Source organism: Neolamprologus brichardi, chromosome 17, assembly GCF_056152115.1.
Source record: "Neolamprologus brichardi isolate AB-2024 chromosome 17, ASM5615211v1, whole genome shotgun sequence".
NCBI classification, from domain to species: Eukaryota; Metazoa; Chordata; class Actinopteri; order Cichliformes; family Cichlidae; genus Neolamprologus; species Neolamprologus brichardi.
In genome coordinates this window covers 38,061,538-38,078,667 of record NC_142120.1, presented here as the reverse complement: position 1 = coordinate 38,078,667, position 17,130 = coordinate 38,061,538, and the positions used below count along the sequence as shown (strand labels likewise).

At 40.3% G+C, this 17,130-nt stretch overlaps 1 protein-coding gene across 1 annotated transcript; it reads right to left on the bottom strand.

The window, feature by feature from the left end:
• Positions 1-2,496: 2,496 nt before the first annotated feature.
• On the bottom strand, positions 2,497-16,471 carry pnpla3 (patatin-like phospholipase domain containing 3). Its single transcript, XM_006806506.3, has 9 exons — positions 16,151-16,471; positions 14,966-15,198; positions 14,825-14,890; positions 10,970-11,179; positions 5,962-6,022; positions 5,675-5,848; positions 5,452-5,584; positions 5,233-5,340; positions 2,497-5,039 (listed from the first exon to the last, which is right to left on the bottom strand). The coding sequence occupies exons 1-9, from the start codon at positions 16,335-16,337 to the stop codon at positions 4,817-4,819; spliced, it is 1,395 nt and encodes a 464-aa protein (XP_006806569.1). The 5' UTR covers positions 16,338-16,471; the 3' UTR covers positions 2,497-4,816.
• Positions 16,472-17,130: the final 659 nt, after the last annotated feature.

Here is a 17,130-nt window from a genome sequence, read left to right as displayed (position 1 = left end):
CGTCCCTACATCCTCGAACTCCCCCGTCCCGTGGTCGTTAGAGCCGTGCCAAGCAAAAACGGGTATTTTCTGAGATTACACAGTCACATATTGATGGAAATACGAAATGTGTGTTTAGTCAGGGAATCGCGATTTTAAGGAAACACGCTACAAGCTAGTTTTCATCGAAATGAGTGGTCCTCAGGGAGAAGCAGGGGTGTGTCTGGAGTGAGAACTAGGGTGCCACTGACCCCTCCCACCATCACCACCAAACCTTAAATAAACACTCTTGGGCCCTTTATAACACTCCATTTCAAAAGTCTGTAAACAGCCCTGGATACCTCCTGGATGTTTATTAACATTAACAAAACCACTGACACAGCAGGAAAATCAGCTGTGATACAAATACTGAATCTGGAAACAAATGCATAATTTACATGGGAAGGGGTATATAAGTTGAGGAAATTGTGGAATCATTACTCAATGAATCAACTGGTTGGGAGTCTGAAGTTTGATTTAATGAATAGTGGAGGTTCTCTGACGCCACGTTCCATTTTTATAATATAAGGGTGAAGTCTGCTGACAAGAATTAGTGGAGACTGCGTGGTCCTGAGACTTGGGTGGACTCCTGGACTTATCCAGGGAGTTCCAAAAGGTTGATTCTGTTCATCTGGACGTAGCGTTTTCAGTGAGAAAAACATTGACTGAAGTATACACTTGGATGATTGACCAAACGTTTCTCCCACTGAAAACATCCGGATGAACAGAATCAACCTTTTTGGATTCACCTGGATGATTGAGCATGCATCAGGATATCCAGGGAGTTGCCTTATTACAAACTATTCCTTCCTGTATGTGTAACAGCTGACATGTAAGAAAACATTTCTGTCAGATCTTTAGTTGTTTGCATGTTAATAAACATACTGTCATTTTGCATGAATTCATGCATCACTCTGGGCTTGTCTGCAGTGCATGAAACTGAATTATAATTATTCATTGGGGCTACTAACTCACATGCAGATAGGAAATCTTTCTATGAGGGTGTCTCTGAATAAACGATAAGCTGATGGAGAGGAACTGCATCATTTACAGTTTGAGTTTGCAGTCTGTGATGCTATAAAACATGTTACAGAACCAAATCATTTTTAAATATTAGGCAAAATCACACATTAAGCAATAGTGACTATCATGCAAAATAAAAGGCAGAAACATGAACGTTCCTCTGTTTTTGCCAGGTCCAAAAAATAAGTTGCACATGCATTATAATTCAATGCGATATATTTTATAGTAGCCTAAGAATTGAATCCGTGCCTGCACATGGTAATCAACTGGCTGTCAAATAAAACAAAGAAGTTACAGTCCAACAATAGTTTTCCATTTTCACACGTGCTCTAAATAAAGCATTTGATTGGCTTAGTAGGGCCACGTGGGAGGAGTTGCAAGGCAAGAAGTCTGTGTGTTTCCTGTGTACATACATTTATTGTAAAGGTAAAGGCTGCACAGATTAAAATAAGGTAATCAGAGTAAAGTTAAACCGGTCTGTCAAAATAAAAGTAGTAATTGGAATAGGTCTAGATCTGTAAATAGCAACATCTGTCTGCGAGCAGATTTGGGCTGCAGAGGAAGTAACTACTGGTGAAATAGGATATATAAGTATATAAGAGTAATGACCTTTCACCTCCAATGACCTATGACCTCAGCAAACACTTTCCTGGTGAGTTTTAATCTTAATAGTTTCAGGTCATAGTGAATACAACATGAACTATTTTTATTGTTTCCATTAGAGTCAGAAATCAGATTTGCTTTAGCGCGTGTCATGTCTCTTTGTGTTGTTTTTTCTGTGAAAATTACAAAGACAAACTTTGCCTTAATAATATTAGAAAACAAAAAAATAAAAATAGTCAACAAACTCAGGAACATCAAGAAGTATTCTAATTCAAATAGGGCCTGGAGCTGAAAGGTGTTCTTCACCCAGAGAAAGAGGAGAGCAGGTTTTTTCATGCTCTGCATGAAGAATGAAGAGATTTGTTTCAAAACTATATCAGCCATCCAGTCAAAATCTCTGCACGTGTGCAGGAACTCTCCGTGTTCGACTTTATATATAGAACGTGCATATTTTTGTTGTTTTGTGATCATATTTTAGTCACACTTGCAGGTGTCTGCTCTACCATACACACTTGAATTATGGACTGCTCCTGAGATTGTAATCCTTCTGGGACTTTCTCCCATTGTTGCGGATGACTTCTGAAGTTCTCGTGTCAGGATGAATCTTTGTGTTTCACAACCTCATGTGCACACACACACACACACACACACACACACCTACACACACACACACACACACCGCATCCGATGCGTTTATCAGAGTCTGAATGTGTATGAATGGTAGTTAGGAAGCACTAAGAAACTTGGAAGACAGTGCTGGTGTGATTGGGTTGAATGTGGCATGTTGTATAAAGTGCTTTGAGCACTCCAGGAGAGTAGAAAAGTGCTCTATAAGAATCAGTCCATTCACCATTTACAGCACTGGAATCAATTATCAATTGTTTAATCTTGAAATATCACAAGATATTAACACAAAATTACATTTTGTGTCTTAACACAAATTACATTTGCGGGAAACAAAACATATTTCACGGTCTGACCATGTAACTACCAGCAAATCTCTGGGAAATAGCACATTGAGTTGATATTTTATACTTAAAAGAAGGGAATTAAAACAAGCCTGTCTTCAAAGGTTATTGCACTGTTATCTTTTAATTTTGAACTTAATAATATAACAAATAAAAATTGTGACTGTGACATGTGCAGAAGTTTGGTCACCTTACAGAGGAAGAAGCGCAATAACCACATCTGATGGCGGTTATTGAGCTTCAGTGTTGGAACCATTAGCAAAGGGCTGCCGCTGGCTTTACATACGGCTCAAAATGATTTGAAAGTGAATAACATGACTTGTGCTGTTTGGTAGATACGTCTCAATATTTAACATTACTTTTCCATTTCAAGTCAGTCACCCTGAAAGTTATACTTACAGTGAGCTGCAACTTAGACATAAAAGCCATTATTGTATGGCGGGCTTCAGGCAGCCGACTGTTACTTATTTAACACTATGCAATGCAATACTTTAGACAATGCAATGTCTAAAGTATTAAAAGTTTGTAAGGTTTTGTGGTATACTGGATCATGTCTTCATCCATGCTAAAACTGTGCGTTTGTCCTATAAAAATGGAACGTATTGGCTCCGGCATGGCACTGTGTCGGTGCTACAGAGCACTTTGCAGATGCAAACAACTTGACATTGCTGCTATAGTTTAAAAACATACATGTACTGTTTAATAACTGGAACATGGGCCACTCTTGTTTGTGGTTCTGTTGGTCCTTTTGCTGGATTACAGAGTTCATAGTGCACAAAGAAATTCTTTGTACTGCAGATTAAGGCTGTGGTCATTCCCTATTCAGTTTACACTTCCTTTCAGCCAATCAGCATTCAGCCTATGCACTGCATTATTGGCCAGAGGCAATGGGCTGATGTGACTTGTACTGCTGATTGCATTCCCCTTTGCCTAGCTGGCCCAGGACCAGAACCAGCCTTTAACCTGAAAACGTCAGCTTCAGTGCATTTTCTCTAGCAGAAACATTTTTCATCAGGTTTCAGTGGCCGACTAGTCATTTGGGCATGGGTCATTACTCCTGCACAAAACAGCTTTGGCTGCCTTCTTCTCTCCCTTGAACATATCTACAGACACCGCTGCCAAAACAGAACCACTAACCTTCAGACACTCATCACATCCTGGTCATCGTCAGCTTAGAAGAGTCGCCTGATGGTAAGCGGCCACCAAATAATAGGCAACCAGTCTCAGGAACAGCTTTTTACCCCAGACCGATCATCACACGTAACTCTGCCCAATCATGTGAAATAGCCTCTCCTTATGCAGTAGAGATTTACTAATACAAGACAGCTGCAATGACGAAGAGTTAAAAGTGTTCCAATTAAGTGAACAACTTGGTTTTACTCAAAAATCCTGGAAAGATCACCTTGATTAATGCTAAGGATTGTTGCACCAAGATTTGTAATATTAGAGCCTTTATATATAATAAATAGGTTTCAGGTTTAAAAGGAAGTAGCTTAAACTTGCATTCTCCTTAAAGGCCACCACAGACTTTTTGCACCACCCTGTAGGTGCAAAAAGTCTCTTTTTAGTAAAACAGCTTTCAGCTATGACCTAAAAAAGACTCCTGACGACTTTGTGGTCATAGTCCCTAGTTTCACATTATACTGAATACAATCAGTCCCTCTGGAATTTGATCGCACTGAGAACCAAAGGACACCTTCACACGGTAGCCCCGCCTTCTTTGCTACCTGTTTTACTCTGTGGAGTATTAATTATTTAGAAAATTAAAATCATTATATACTGAAAAAAACTTTAAATTAGTGATTGGGACCACAAACCTTGGACATATCACTCAACGGTACGAGTCCATCAGCGTGGTGAAATGGAGAAAGAGTCAATATTTGAAGGGAAAGAAAGAAGCTGTCAGTAAATGCACTGGGATGGTTCCTATGTGTGCATATTTTAAACCTAAAAATATTTAGGGAAGTAGATAGATATCATACTGTGCTGCACACTGATTTAGGTCATAAAACACATCACAGAAGTACAATACTCTTTGCACTGGATGGAGTGTTCAGAGTCAGTGTAAAAAACAGATACACCAGTGATTATTGGCTAAAATTTCTACCATCCATCGATCCATCCTTGTCTCAACAAGAGAGCTGACATTAGACCGTGTTTCTGTTAAAGTTCAGGTCCTGGAGCATCTGACTGTTGTGAACGCTCTATGGTTCATCTTGGATGCCAACAAAGAAGCAGACATCCTGTGGTGAGGAGGGATCGATGGCTGGATGGCTCTGATGAGACGCGGAGAAGGCAGATTTGGGGATTTCCCAGTAGTTGCTGTGGAGCTCGACAGAGGAAAGAGCAGGTGGGATATCTTTCTGACTGGGCTCACACTCCGAAGATAGCGGTGGAACACTCAGGCATTTCCTCAGGCAGGGCTCCCTGTACAAGCAATGAAAACCAGATTCATGTACAGAAGTGAGAGGTGATCTGGACTCCACAATGAGAATAGTGAAAACAGAAAAAAATGAAGACAGATTTCAGATTATTAGAAAGAGGACATGTCTGAAAGCGCCTGACGCTAAACCTCTAACGTTTGTTTGAAAATGACTCTGTATGCCATATGTTCTGTCACCTCATAGCGCTGGCTTGTTCCCCTTTCCAGGCCTGTCTGTAAACATCACCTGCCACCTCAAACAGCCAACGGACATCAGCGGGCACCTCTGGGATCCACTCTACAAACCTGGTCCAAAGCAAAGTGGTAATGGTCACGGATTTGACACCAGCTAATTTTAAGTTCAAAACTCATTTGGTTAAAAGTGATTTACTGTTATTGATGCGACCTCCGTCTTACCTCTGGGCCACTGAGTATGCTGACTGTACAGGAAGTGTGTATGGCATGAGCATGTAGGAGGCCACCCTTACTGGCAGCATCCCGGATACCCTGCCATACAGTCCGGATCTCTCTTGGCAGGCCTCACAGAACACTGACAGCCACATACAGAATAGGATGCAGTTCTTTAAATATTTTAAAGAAGAATGATGCAATCTATGCTTATTCTGGGATGATACCATACCTTTCTTGATTGAAGTAGGCAGACTAATCTGTTCATCCACCCTACAGTGCTGTTTACGAAGCAGTCGGAGCCTTCGGAGCACCCACTCCTTGGTTGTTTCAGTATTGTTGCAGCAGCTGATCGAGCTCTCTGGCAGGGAAGGGCCAGCAGTGGGACACTCCAGTGCAAGCAGGTCTGGAACCAAAAAACACCACATAGGTAACACAGTCCAAATGTCAAACTAGAGGCTGATATGAAAGTGTGTAAGTTGGAGAATGACCAAAGCAACCAAGGAATAGAGGACTCACTGTTCTCTTCAAGAAAGCGTAGAGCATCTTTATAACCGCTCTGACACATCTCAGCCAGCACCTGTGGACGGGAGGCAGAAAATATATTCTACAGCCCCAAACATTGGAAAGCTATATAAATGTTGCTGATCTAATAAAGCCGCAATTCATTCAAAATGGAAAAAAGTTAAATATTTACAATAAGACATTTTACTTCTTCATAAAAAATATCATCATAGATATATCAAGATCCACCCTCCACCAATTTGCATGTTCTCCCCATGTCTGCATGGGTTCTCTCCTAGTTCTTCAGCTTCTCCATCTCCATGAAGTTAGTGGGGTTAGGTTAATTAGTGATTCTAAATTGGCCCTAAGTGTGAATGTAAGTGTGAAATGTTGTCTTATGTCATCTAGGATATGCTCCAGCCCCCCGGGACCATGAATAGGATGAGAAAAAGATGATGGATGGATTTGAAGGCCTAAAAAAGCTAGGATGGTTCAACAAAGGGTGGAGAAGTAGGTGGTACTAAAATGAAGTAATTAGGTTGATCGACAGCAGGTCAGTAAGCGATTTGGTATAAAAAAAACAGGATCTTAGAGAAGCAGAGATGAACGAGAAGCAGAACGCAAAGATGGGCAGAGGTTTACCAGTGTGCAAAAATGTTTCTTTAACATTATGGCAATACCAATCTGAGCACACCCAAAAAGAACTAGTCCATAGGACAATTTCAAAATAGTGATCATCAAGGTGAAATTCTGAAGGCTGACTATGTCATCATTTACAGCTCATAATGTTATCAAAAGATTCAGACAACCTGGAGAAGTCTCTGTGTGCGAGGGACAAGGCCAGAACTGAACACTGGTTGCCCGTGATCTTTGGGCTCTCAGGTCACACTGCATTAAAAACAGATATGGGTTGTCCATGTCTCCGAGTCGACTCTGGAGGAGAACTGTAGTCCTTACACAAAGTTCATGCAAAGAAAAATTGCATTGTGGACAATGGAGCAATCGTGGCTCAACAGCTGGCAGTTCGTCTTGTAATCGGAAGGTTGCCGGTTCGAGCCCCGGCTTGGTCAGTCTCGGTCGTTGTGTCCTTGGGCAAGACACTTCACCCGTTGGTGGTCAGAGGGCCCGGTGGCGCCAGTGTCCGGCAGCCTCGCCTCTGTCAGTGCGCCCCAGGGTGGCTGTGGCTACAATGTAGCTGCCATCACCAGTGTGTGAATGGGTGGATGACAGGTTGTGTAAAGCACTTTGGGGTCCTTAGGGACTAGAAAAGCGCTATATAAATACAGGCCATTTACCATTATTCCAGAAGTGGCACTGCCTTCATATAAGCATTTAAAATCTTCCTGCAGCATCTAATCATTGTTTGAAGTTCTGCTGTGAGTGTGTACTTTTCATAGGCGAAGATTGACATTGTAAGTACAATCAGATGTTTCTCTCTGGCTGGCCTCACGTCTTATTATTGCAGTTGTTGTCTTTGGTATACTTGCCAAAATCTCAGGATTTAATTTTTCACCTGATATGACTGAACCAAGGTAGCTGAAAGTCTTCACGGTTACCAGCCTTCTCCTGAATATTTGGTCTCACTTGCCTGGGTGTTGTTGGTCATGAACTTTGTCTTCTTGGACCTGAGCTCCATACCACAAGCTGCTCCATTAAGATATTCCACTAAGCAAGCAAGTTCATTTCATTCCCTGCATGTCTTTGCTCTGATGGGAACTGTGACTCATTGCTTTCTATTGGAATCTTCCATAACTATCATACCCTACTGTGTCTGAATCTGTATAACTCCTAATTTCTTCATATTTTGCTTCCAAGGAGTCACACTTGAATTTTTTAACACTCTTGAGCAACAGTTCTGTGGGGTTTTGAAGGTCTTTAAAAGTTTTTCTTTGGACATTGGCTGCTTTTTCACTCACTTTCACTCAAGTCCTTGTACCTGAGTACCTGAACAGGTGTTTTTTCTTGTTTGTTAAGCCACTTGAACCTGAGCTGTGCGTCATTCAAGGATAAATAAGCACCTAACTCAAGGGCTGAACCTGTGTTATGTTTACACTAGCAAAAAATGTAGAATCTCTGTCATAGATAACATCTTGAAAGGTGTCAAGTAGTACTTTTGTACCAATAAAGGTGATTCCAAAGAGCTATTAGCCAAAAACTTGGCATATCATGGCATGGTGTGCAGCGTGTCTTTGAGGAAAGTGGAAGACTAAAGTAGAAATGGCAGGCCTATCTGCAACAGACACTTGGTACCAAAATGTCATGACCTTAAGAAATAAACAAATCCTGAGGACCTGAGAATTGCATCTGGGCTTTCAGTTGATCCATCTATTGTTCACTAAAGCCTCGTCAGAAATTATCTCAGTGAAAGTCATTTTAAGGAAAGGAAATGGAGAAAAGAAACAGACTAAATTACATATGAAGTGAACTGAAAATAAGTCTTGATGATCCAAACTTGAATTTTTTAATTGAAATCATTGCAAACATGGATGTTGGAAGCCAGGAGACATGTAAATATGAGTGTATACAGCGATCCGTAAAACACGGTGGAGGCTGTGTCATGGTTTGACGCTGTATTTCAGCTACTGGCGTTGGTGATGGTGGTCACACCAAGACGTTGACTTTTAAGCTTGTTGGAATTGTAATATTGACACAATCTCCCTAAAGAGGTTAAATACTTCCTAATATACAGTTTAGCATTGTTAAAATTAAATATACATGCCTTTCATTGTTATGCTATTAAAGTGTTTGGCAAGTGAAAGGTACAGAGTCGTGTCATTAGGTCTACCATCAGTTTGTTTTATTGTGTAAAAGCTTCAATACAAGCAAGCTGTGACATTGTTAGGAGATGCTCATTTCATTGGCTGGAATGGTCAGACCACAGGAGACACATGTTTGCCAAGCGTGTTCGTTTGCATTAAGGACTCACTTTGTTCAGGCAGGTAATGTGTGCACTTGTTTTTCAGGTGAAGTGATATAGTGATGTCATTCCAGGAAAAAACACACACATCCCCCAGACACAGATAAGTGAGCTATATAGCAATGATACAGCAAATAGATGTACTCCAACAAGGTCAAAGGTCACCTTATCTTAGAGGTTAACTGACAGTCATCACAGTGGCAGGAAATAACAAGAGAAAACTTGGCTTCAGTTTGAATGATAACAATTACATTAAAAAGGCACTTAAAGGCCTAAAACCAAATCTGAGAATTTTGGGGAATTTCTGTTCAGGGGATATTAATTTAACAGATGTTTTAAGATTTAGGTTAATGTTGCATTCAGCACCATAGGACCTAGGCACAGACAGGAAAATCAACTGTACATAGTGTTCACTTGAGGCACTTAGTGTACAACACCACTTTGACTTCTCCTGCAGAGCAGCCACTGTGACAACAGTTAGTAGGTAAATGTTACAATATACAAGCACAGAGAGTCACTACATTTTAGATATATGACAAATATTTAAAGATTCTCTTAGGTAATGCAAAAAAGCACAAAATCCGACAATAGGTAGTCTGAGGTAGCGCTGACCTTCTAATGACTTTGCACCATATTTTGTTGCAGACAGAGTTATAAGGTGGACTTGTATTATTTCTGTCTAGTTGTTGTAGATTTTTCTCATTGTTTATCTGAAGCTTAACACTTGTCATCCCGTTACATTAACGCTGTCTATTAACCGTCAGCAGAGCTAATCAAATTAGCTCCTAGCTCCCACTATCAACCATAGCTGCTAGCTGTTAGCTTAAACATAACTTACAGACAGCGAATTCTGCTGTCGGGTATTTTTTGCGTGTTAAACAGCTAACTTTAATGTTTCATGGGGTCACGTCTTGAAACATGATTTCTTTAGGGATTATTAAAGTATTCTGATTCTGAAATTCCTCATAAAGTGGTGTTCACATTAAAAGCACTGACATAGATTTTGGTGTCTTAAACCTGCGTTCCATATAAAAGCCACCATATGGTGACAGCTGTGGTTGTGTTCATGTCTCCACATTTTTGTGCTGAGTTTTGGTTATACTGAATATAAATATTTAGTACATTTTGAAAATATGATTCAATTTATCTGTTGCACAAAGCCACAGTTTACTGGTTAAAAACTTACTGGTTAACAAAGGGTTAACACTAGTCAGCAGCCAATGAGCATGCAGTCTCAGAGTAAGGCCCACCCCCTTCTCGTCACATTCAGCTTTTTTTTGCAACAAATGGCAGCAAAGCTCATCTCAGTGCTTCAAAGCAGGACTTTTGAAACTGCTGGTTGAGTCAGAGTAGCTCCTGTATGCCTGCCTGCAGGGAAGCTGTTAGCTGGAAGAGCCAAGGCTGCACTGTTGGTAATGATACTGTCGCAAATGAGTCATTTTTAGTATTGATTCACGTCTGAGAATCAATGTTTTCACATAGTTATAGTTCATTTACTCTGAATTACTCTGAATCAGCTGACGGGTTTGTAAACATGTAGCTTTTTCCTGTGCTTTGGTTCGTTTCCACACAGAAAAATCAAACACTTCAGCCTGCTCAGTGGCCAGATGCTTCTGGGTCCGAGGCTCAACCACCAGTGCTCCCAGTGTCTCTTCCATCACACTGCACAGCTATGTTTGGTTTGAGGCCATGGCAGAGGTGTGCGGTGCAGGTTTTCCCTGCTGCTGGGAGATGCTCAAACAGCACTTGAGTGGTGCTTAGTTTGCTGGCAGTGTCTCAGAGCTGCTTTACACACGTTTTCCAGGCTTTGGCGACTCCATCAAAGACCGCCGCTTCTGAGGTTCTTGTCTGGTAACAAAGGATTGACCCTTTGCCTACGCACTGATGCTTTTACTACTATTGTTAATCCTTGTAAAGGTGAAAGAATCATTGATTTACTGTTTTGTTATTTTAGATTTTCAACTTTAAAAAGATGAAAATCTAAAGTAGGGGTCTCCTTCCTTCTATTCTCTACTTAAAAACATGTGACAGAACCGACCATCAGCTTCAGTGCAATGCACAACGAGTACATCGCCTCCAGTGTGCTAATGCTGCACAGGTACCTACCTTGGGTTCTGGTGGGAAGAGAGCCCTGCTGAGGCGGTACATGTTGCCCATGTTCATCTGGATGCTGGTGTTAGTGAAACGCAGCTCATGAAAGCTGGTGGACTTATCCCGTGGACAGATGTCACTTTCGCCAGAGAAAGGAGATATGGTGATGGTGTTCTTCAGCTCTGACTGAGGCAGGTTATCACTGATGCCACCGTCTACATAACGCTGAACACACACAGACAGTTACCAACATCACTCTTGGTTGTCATTTATAGAGCAGGCCACAATGAAACACAAGGAAACTATTCATTTCTGCTATACCCTGATAACTGGGCCATGCACAAACTGTCTGAGGACTCGGTGTTTTGTGTTTCTTTATATTATTCTTTGTTCTCGTTTATTCTGTTTTGTCTTTTGTTTAGGTTTGCTATGTGTTAGTGTTTTTGTTTCATGCCTGCCTGTGTTCTCTCTGTCTGTCCATGGTGTTATTGTGTCTGCTCATGAGTCTGCCTGTCAAGTTCAGTGTCCTGTCTGGTTCTCTGTGTCTGTTAGTTTCCTGTTTTATTCTGAAAGTTCATGTCTCATGTCAGTGTGTTCAGTTTTACCTCTCCCCCGTCTCGTTAGCCTAATTTCTCCCAGCTGTGTCTCCCTCCTGTGGCCCATTCCCTGATTACTCTCAGTGTATTTAAGCCCTGTGTTTTCCTGTGCTCTCTGTCGCGTCGTCTGTGTTACACCGTGTCAGTCGTCACTACTCTGTGTAACCCGGTGTTCATGCTGCGTCTCTCTGCCATCCTTCTCTGTGCATTTTTCCCCTCCTCTCGTGAGTGTTTGGTTTCTGGTTAGTTCTTTAGTTTTCCCCAGTTTAGGTTTGTTAACTCCCCGCTCTGCTCGTCCTGTTTTTGTCACTTCTGTAAATAAACACTCACTCGCACCCTAGCTAGTGTCTGCATTTTGGATCCTTTTCTCAATACACCACACAACTGCTCCTCAGCCGTGACACAAACTACAAACTTTTTTGGTATGCACATTTTGAGGAACCATCTAATTGTTCCTGTGGCTGCTCTCACCTACCATCACACAGGACACTTACAATATTAAAACCCAGGCTTCACATTTGACACAATTTTAAAGACCCAGTTTTTATGTAATGAAATGTTCTGATTCCATTTATTCTCTCAACCAATGGGATACGAAAGCAGGGTTCTCTAATTTAAAGCGCTTAAAAGGAATTAAAATCCTTTTAAGTGCCATTAGTTAAATGTCATTCAGCCTGCTAGACGTTAGCAACAGAGAATGCAGCCTCTGTGTTAGGAATGTAAAGCGTGATGGAAAGTAGGTCAGAAAGGGAACAGATGACTGTGCACACAGAGTAAAAACATGATGTTCTTTTTAAATGAATCTTTGCTACACGAGTGTATTTAATTAACTTAAATATGCTATAATTACTATTTTGTTACAATTTTGTTATAATTTCCTTAATATTCAATTCAATTCAATTTTATTTATATAGCGCCAAATCACAACAAATGTCGCCTCAAGGCGCTTCATAGATACAGAGAAAAGCCCAACAATCATATGACCCCCTATGAGCAGCACTTTGGCGACAGTGGGAAGGAAAAACTCCCTTTTAACAGGAAGAAACCTCCAGCAGAACCAGGCTCAGGGAGGGGCGGGGCCATCTGCTGTGATTGGTTGGGGTGAGAGAAGGAAGACAGGATAAAGATATGGTGTGGAAGAGAGACAGAAGTTAATAACAGATATGATTCAATGCAGAGAGGTCTGTTAACACATAGTGAGTGAGAAAGGTGACTGGAAAGGAAAAACTCAATGCATCATGGGAATAGTAATAGCTAAAGGTTTTAAAGGTTTTAGCACTTTTTATTTGTTTCTTTAGTATTTAGAGACATCCGACTGGAGTCAGATCTGTGGCAGAACAACATTCCCAAACATTTCAGGCAAAGTGGAAAAAAAGAAGTTTATTAGAAAACTACACCTGATGTTAGACATCTGTCTGCATGTGCACACACAATCAATCGCACATTAGCTTACTGAGCTGTACTTCTGTGTTCACACTGAACTTCAGCACCAAGTTTCAGACAACAACGTCTATGCAGGGTGAAAAGAAACCAGGTGTCCTGTTTTGTTGTTTGGATGGAGTTTACAACTCTTTGACTGTAACAACTGCATTTGATTTTACACATTATAAACGCCTGAATTTTATTTTTTTAAAGTTGGACCCTTATTCATTTTCAAGGTATTTGGTGATTTTTGTCACTGTGTTTATCTTTGATTACAAAGCGTTTAGATTTTGTTATCACACTGACATGTCAGCTGCTTCAATTGTCAATGAGAATTTAAATAAATTTTAACTGACACAAAATTGCACTAATTTATTTGGGGATTTTCAATATTATTTGTTTTTTCTGTTTTCTTTAAGTCTTTCGTTCCCTTTTGTAAATCAAAGTAGATTCTTGTTATTATTAACTCCACCATGTCTGCTAAACATGGCATTTCTATAACATCAAACAGTGTTTGTTGTTGGACTCTCTTCATTTTTAATAAATGAAACATGTATGAACTGTAAGTGTAACTGAAAATTAACATTCTCTGATAGTGGAAATCTGATTATCACTAAACTACAAAAACGTGGAGTAACTCAGCCCGGCTGTCATTTTTACGACACCATTATCAACTGAACTTCAAAGACAGAACAACAGTCACGTTTCTTTTTAGTTTCACTTGTAGTTTTAGTTTCTCTTCTGAATGACATTTGTAGGTGCAGATTTAAAAAGTTCAGAACAGGCGTTTTCCTGTGAACGTAACACTTACAGTCATTTAGATATCTCGCTCTAAATGAACACACTGTATGTTGTCCCAGCAAAGCCTGTGCTTCCTCAGACAAGTGAAGAGCCAAAAGGGAAAAGTCCAAGTAAGTCCCTGAAAGTGTGACGTCATTCAAGGTTACTAGACGCTGAGTCCAAAGGAGTCTGACTCTAAACTCATCATAAAGCACTGACTTTTCTCAATACATGTTACGTCAGTGAAAATCACTCCTTCTGAATACATTTCATTCTTTTGAAAATATTAATTACCTATTTATTAAATCCGAGGCCTCAGAATGTAAGTCAACAAACCAACAGCTTCTACATTCATTTCTCTATGTGGAAATAGTCGTATTGATTATGTGATTAGTGTTACCATAGTTGTAATTTGCCAAATATCTCCATTATCTTTAGCATAATCCAGTCAACACACTTAATGTTTGTGTATTAGGCAATTTCAAGGAAATGGGGTTGACTTCTAGAAGATGTTACATTTCTTGATTTGTTATCAGGTTTATTCTTTTTATCTGCTGTGACTATGATGAACTCCACTTTTGTGATTTTGCTATTATATTATTCTATAACTGGATCTAAATCCAGTCCTGAGTGTCTTAATTATAATTGTGGTAATAGGAGAGTTGAGCTGATTACTGGATGAGATTGCTGCCAAAGTCCACGAGCTGCTGATAAGTCACAGTAAAGCAAACAGCTATGTGCTGGGACCTGCAGCTTCTTTATCACTCTCAGATTGACTACTACACAAAGCCATCCCACAATCTTTACTCCGTATATTAAATGTGCATTTTTTCTTCTTCATGTTTAATGCTTAAAAGAAGCTACAATCAAATGTGATTATACGAGACGACCCACGTCTCAGAGGATTTCACTCTTTTGCATCCACTCAGTGCTTTTCAACTTTGCTTATTGCTACATTTTTTCTTCACTGCTCAGGCTTCCTTCTTCTTTTTCTCTTTTTTTTAGTCACATGTGTGCGTCTGCTTCCCCAAAGCAGAAACACGCATACATACATGTAAAGAAGCAAACCTACCACTCCTCTGAAGCACGGAGGGATCAGTCCACAGTAGATGGGGATAAAACAGCTGCAGATGAGCGCCTGTGGACAGAGCACAAGGTTAAAGTACAGAACACCCATTCCCTGTTATGTGGAATATATCCACCACCTCCTCACCTGAATGAGCTCCTCTTTGGAGTCAAACTCGGACACAAGCACATTCTCCCCATCAGTCACTCTGGTCAGAGAGATGCACAGTTGCTTCGAGGCCAGGGTGTGTGCGTCAGAGGGCAGGTTGCGATTCAGGCCAGACCTTAACACCTTGATCAGGTTGAAAGTTGGATGCAGGGGGCCCAGGTTTCTCTTTCTGGCCTCCTTAGCCACCTCAATCACATCTTCACAGCATTTAGCTGGGAACGAAAACACGCTAATTAAACCCGTATCAGTATTGTCTGACGCTATCGATGATAACCTGGGCGTCAATCTAGGTTTACAGATGAGATCAGTCCGTAATGATTGCTTCATCATGAGAAAGAAAGTGAAAGGGTGCCTCTAACTCAAGCACAGTCATGTTGTGGTATGAGCCAGTCCAATTTGAACACAACCTATACATATATACATGTATATCTGCCTGCTCTGTATAAGCCTTGCACATATATGAATTGCTGTCTTAAGTTTATGGTACTACTGGTCTCAAGTTACTGACAAGTAATATGTAACCTTGAACAGAGGTTCTCAAAAAGCGCTATATAAATGCAATCCATTATTATTTATTATTAAGAGTGAATTTACAGTACATTTAATGTGGAACATGTGGAACTGCCCCAATGATCCAGTCTAATAGCTTTACACTCTAAAAGGTTATTTATTTATTTATTTATTTTTTATCTTGGGGGCTTCATGTGATTGTTTTGTTTTGATGTTTTCTCTCCCTTTTTAGGGTTTCTACTGTTTTCTACTGTAGAAATCTGAAAGGTTCCTTAGATATAAACGTTTATTATTACTTTATTAATAAAAACACCGATTTCATATATCTGCATGCTAACATGTAAATGGTTTTAACTATAAGTAGCCTATGTTTTAAACAACGTTTCATATATACAAATATTTTAAAGTATATTTACAATGTATACAACTTTCTACTAACTTTAAGGTTCGTGTTGTTTATGAAATCGACCTAAATCTCTCTTGTCAAGTGCAACTTTCTTTACGTCTGCTAACTCTACAGACGCCTGCTATGTACACACGCTGAACCCATATTTACACATATCCCCAGCAGGCTATCAGATCATATTCGGTAATGAATATGATTATAAGTGTACATTATTATTCAGGCTACCGAGCCCCAGCATTGTATCTTACCTATGGGTGACTTGCTGGCGAGCATCGAGGCGGTCAGCGCACCGGCCGAAGCCCCATACAGCTTAGTGGCCTCTTTGATAAGGTACGGAGCTTTCTCCAGCAGGCAGCTGGCTACTCCGATGTGGTAAATGCCCAGGAACCCGCAACCAGCGAAGGACAGGTTCCAGCCACGGCTTAAGTCGAACATAGCGGGGCATTCCCTCGCTGGGGTATTCTGACAGGTAACGAAGACTGAGCAGGACACCGAGCTGTCAAGCCTGTCACCGCCGCGCGGCCAGAAGGAACGCACGCAACAAGTCAACAACCAGCTATAAAAACAAACGGTGGTGCGTTCAATGACTGTCAGAAAAAGCCGTACGAAACAACGCAACTATGTTCCACTGATCGATTTATTTGTATTATAAGTACATATACATCTCTACTGTCACCGTTTATTCAAAAGGCGTATTTTAACAAAGAGTCATCAACTCGATCATCTTATTCCACTTAAATGCCATGTCGAAGCAATATAAAACATGATGTCGTAAGTAATTTGAAAGTCTTCCTATTACCGAGTTAGTCCAAAGGCAGCACGGGTTACTGAGGCTTGGATAGGTTTTTCACGTGAGCCAATCCATCCAATCAGTAGAAAGGTTTGACTCCGAGACGTCACACCACCTAAAATATGTGACAACAAAGTATAAGTTAAAAAAGACAATGGGCAACATTACCAGTACATGAAAGTTCTTTCTTTAAAATCATTTCACTGTGTTTTAGGCTTCGTTTTTTTGAAGATAAATCCACAATGGTAACATAACATGAAAAGATATAGAACTAAAAGATTGAAATGTCTTATCTGTTCTTTGCGGGAATAAAACTGACAGATGAAGTGTGAATGGATGTTTCACAAAGGGCTAGAGGTTTCTTTTTTGACTTTATTTTCCCAAAAAATTTTTATTTATTTTTTATTTTTATTTTTTAGAAAGGTAAAAAAAAAATTC

Excerpts from the sequence above, each read along its gene's own strand:
- pnpla3 (XM_006806506.3), bottom strand. The coding sequence starts at position 16,337 with ATGTTCGACTTAAGCCGTGGCTGGAACCTGTCCTTCGCTGGTTGCGGG. Across the intron at positions 14,891-14,965 it reads CCAAAGAGGAGCTCATTCAG|GCGCTCATCTGCAGCTGTTT; the intron begins GTGAGGAGGTGG and ends CTCTGTCCACAG. Across the intron at positions 5,341-5,451 it reads GCATACTCAGTGGCCCAGAG|GTTTGTAGAGTGGATCCCAG; the intron begins GTAAGACGGAGG and ends GCTTTGGACCAG.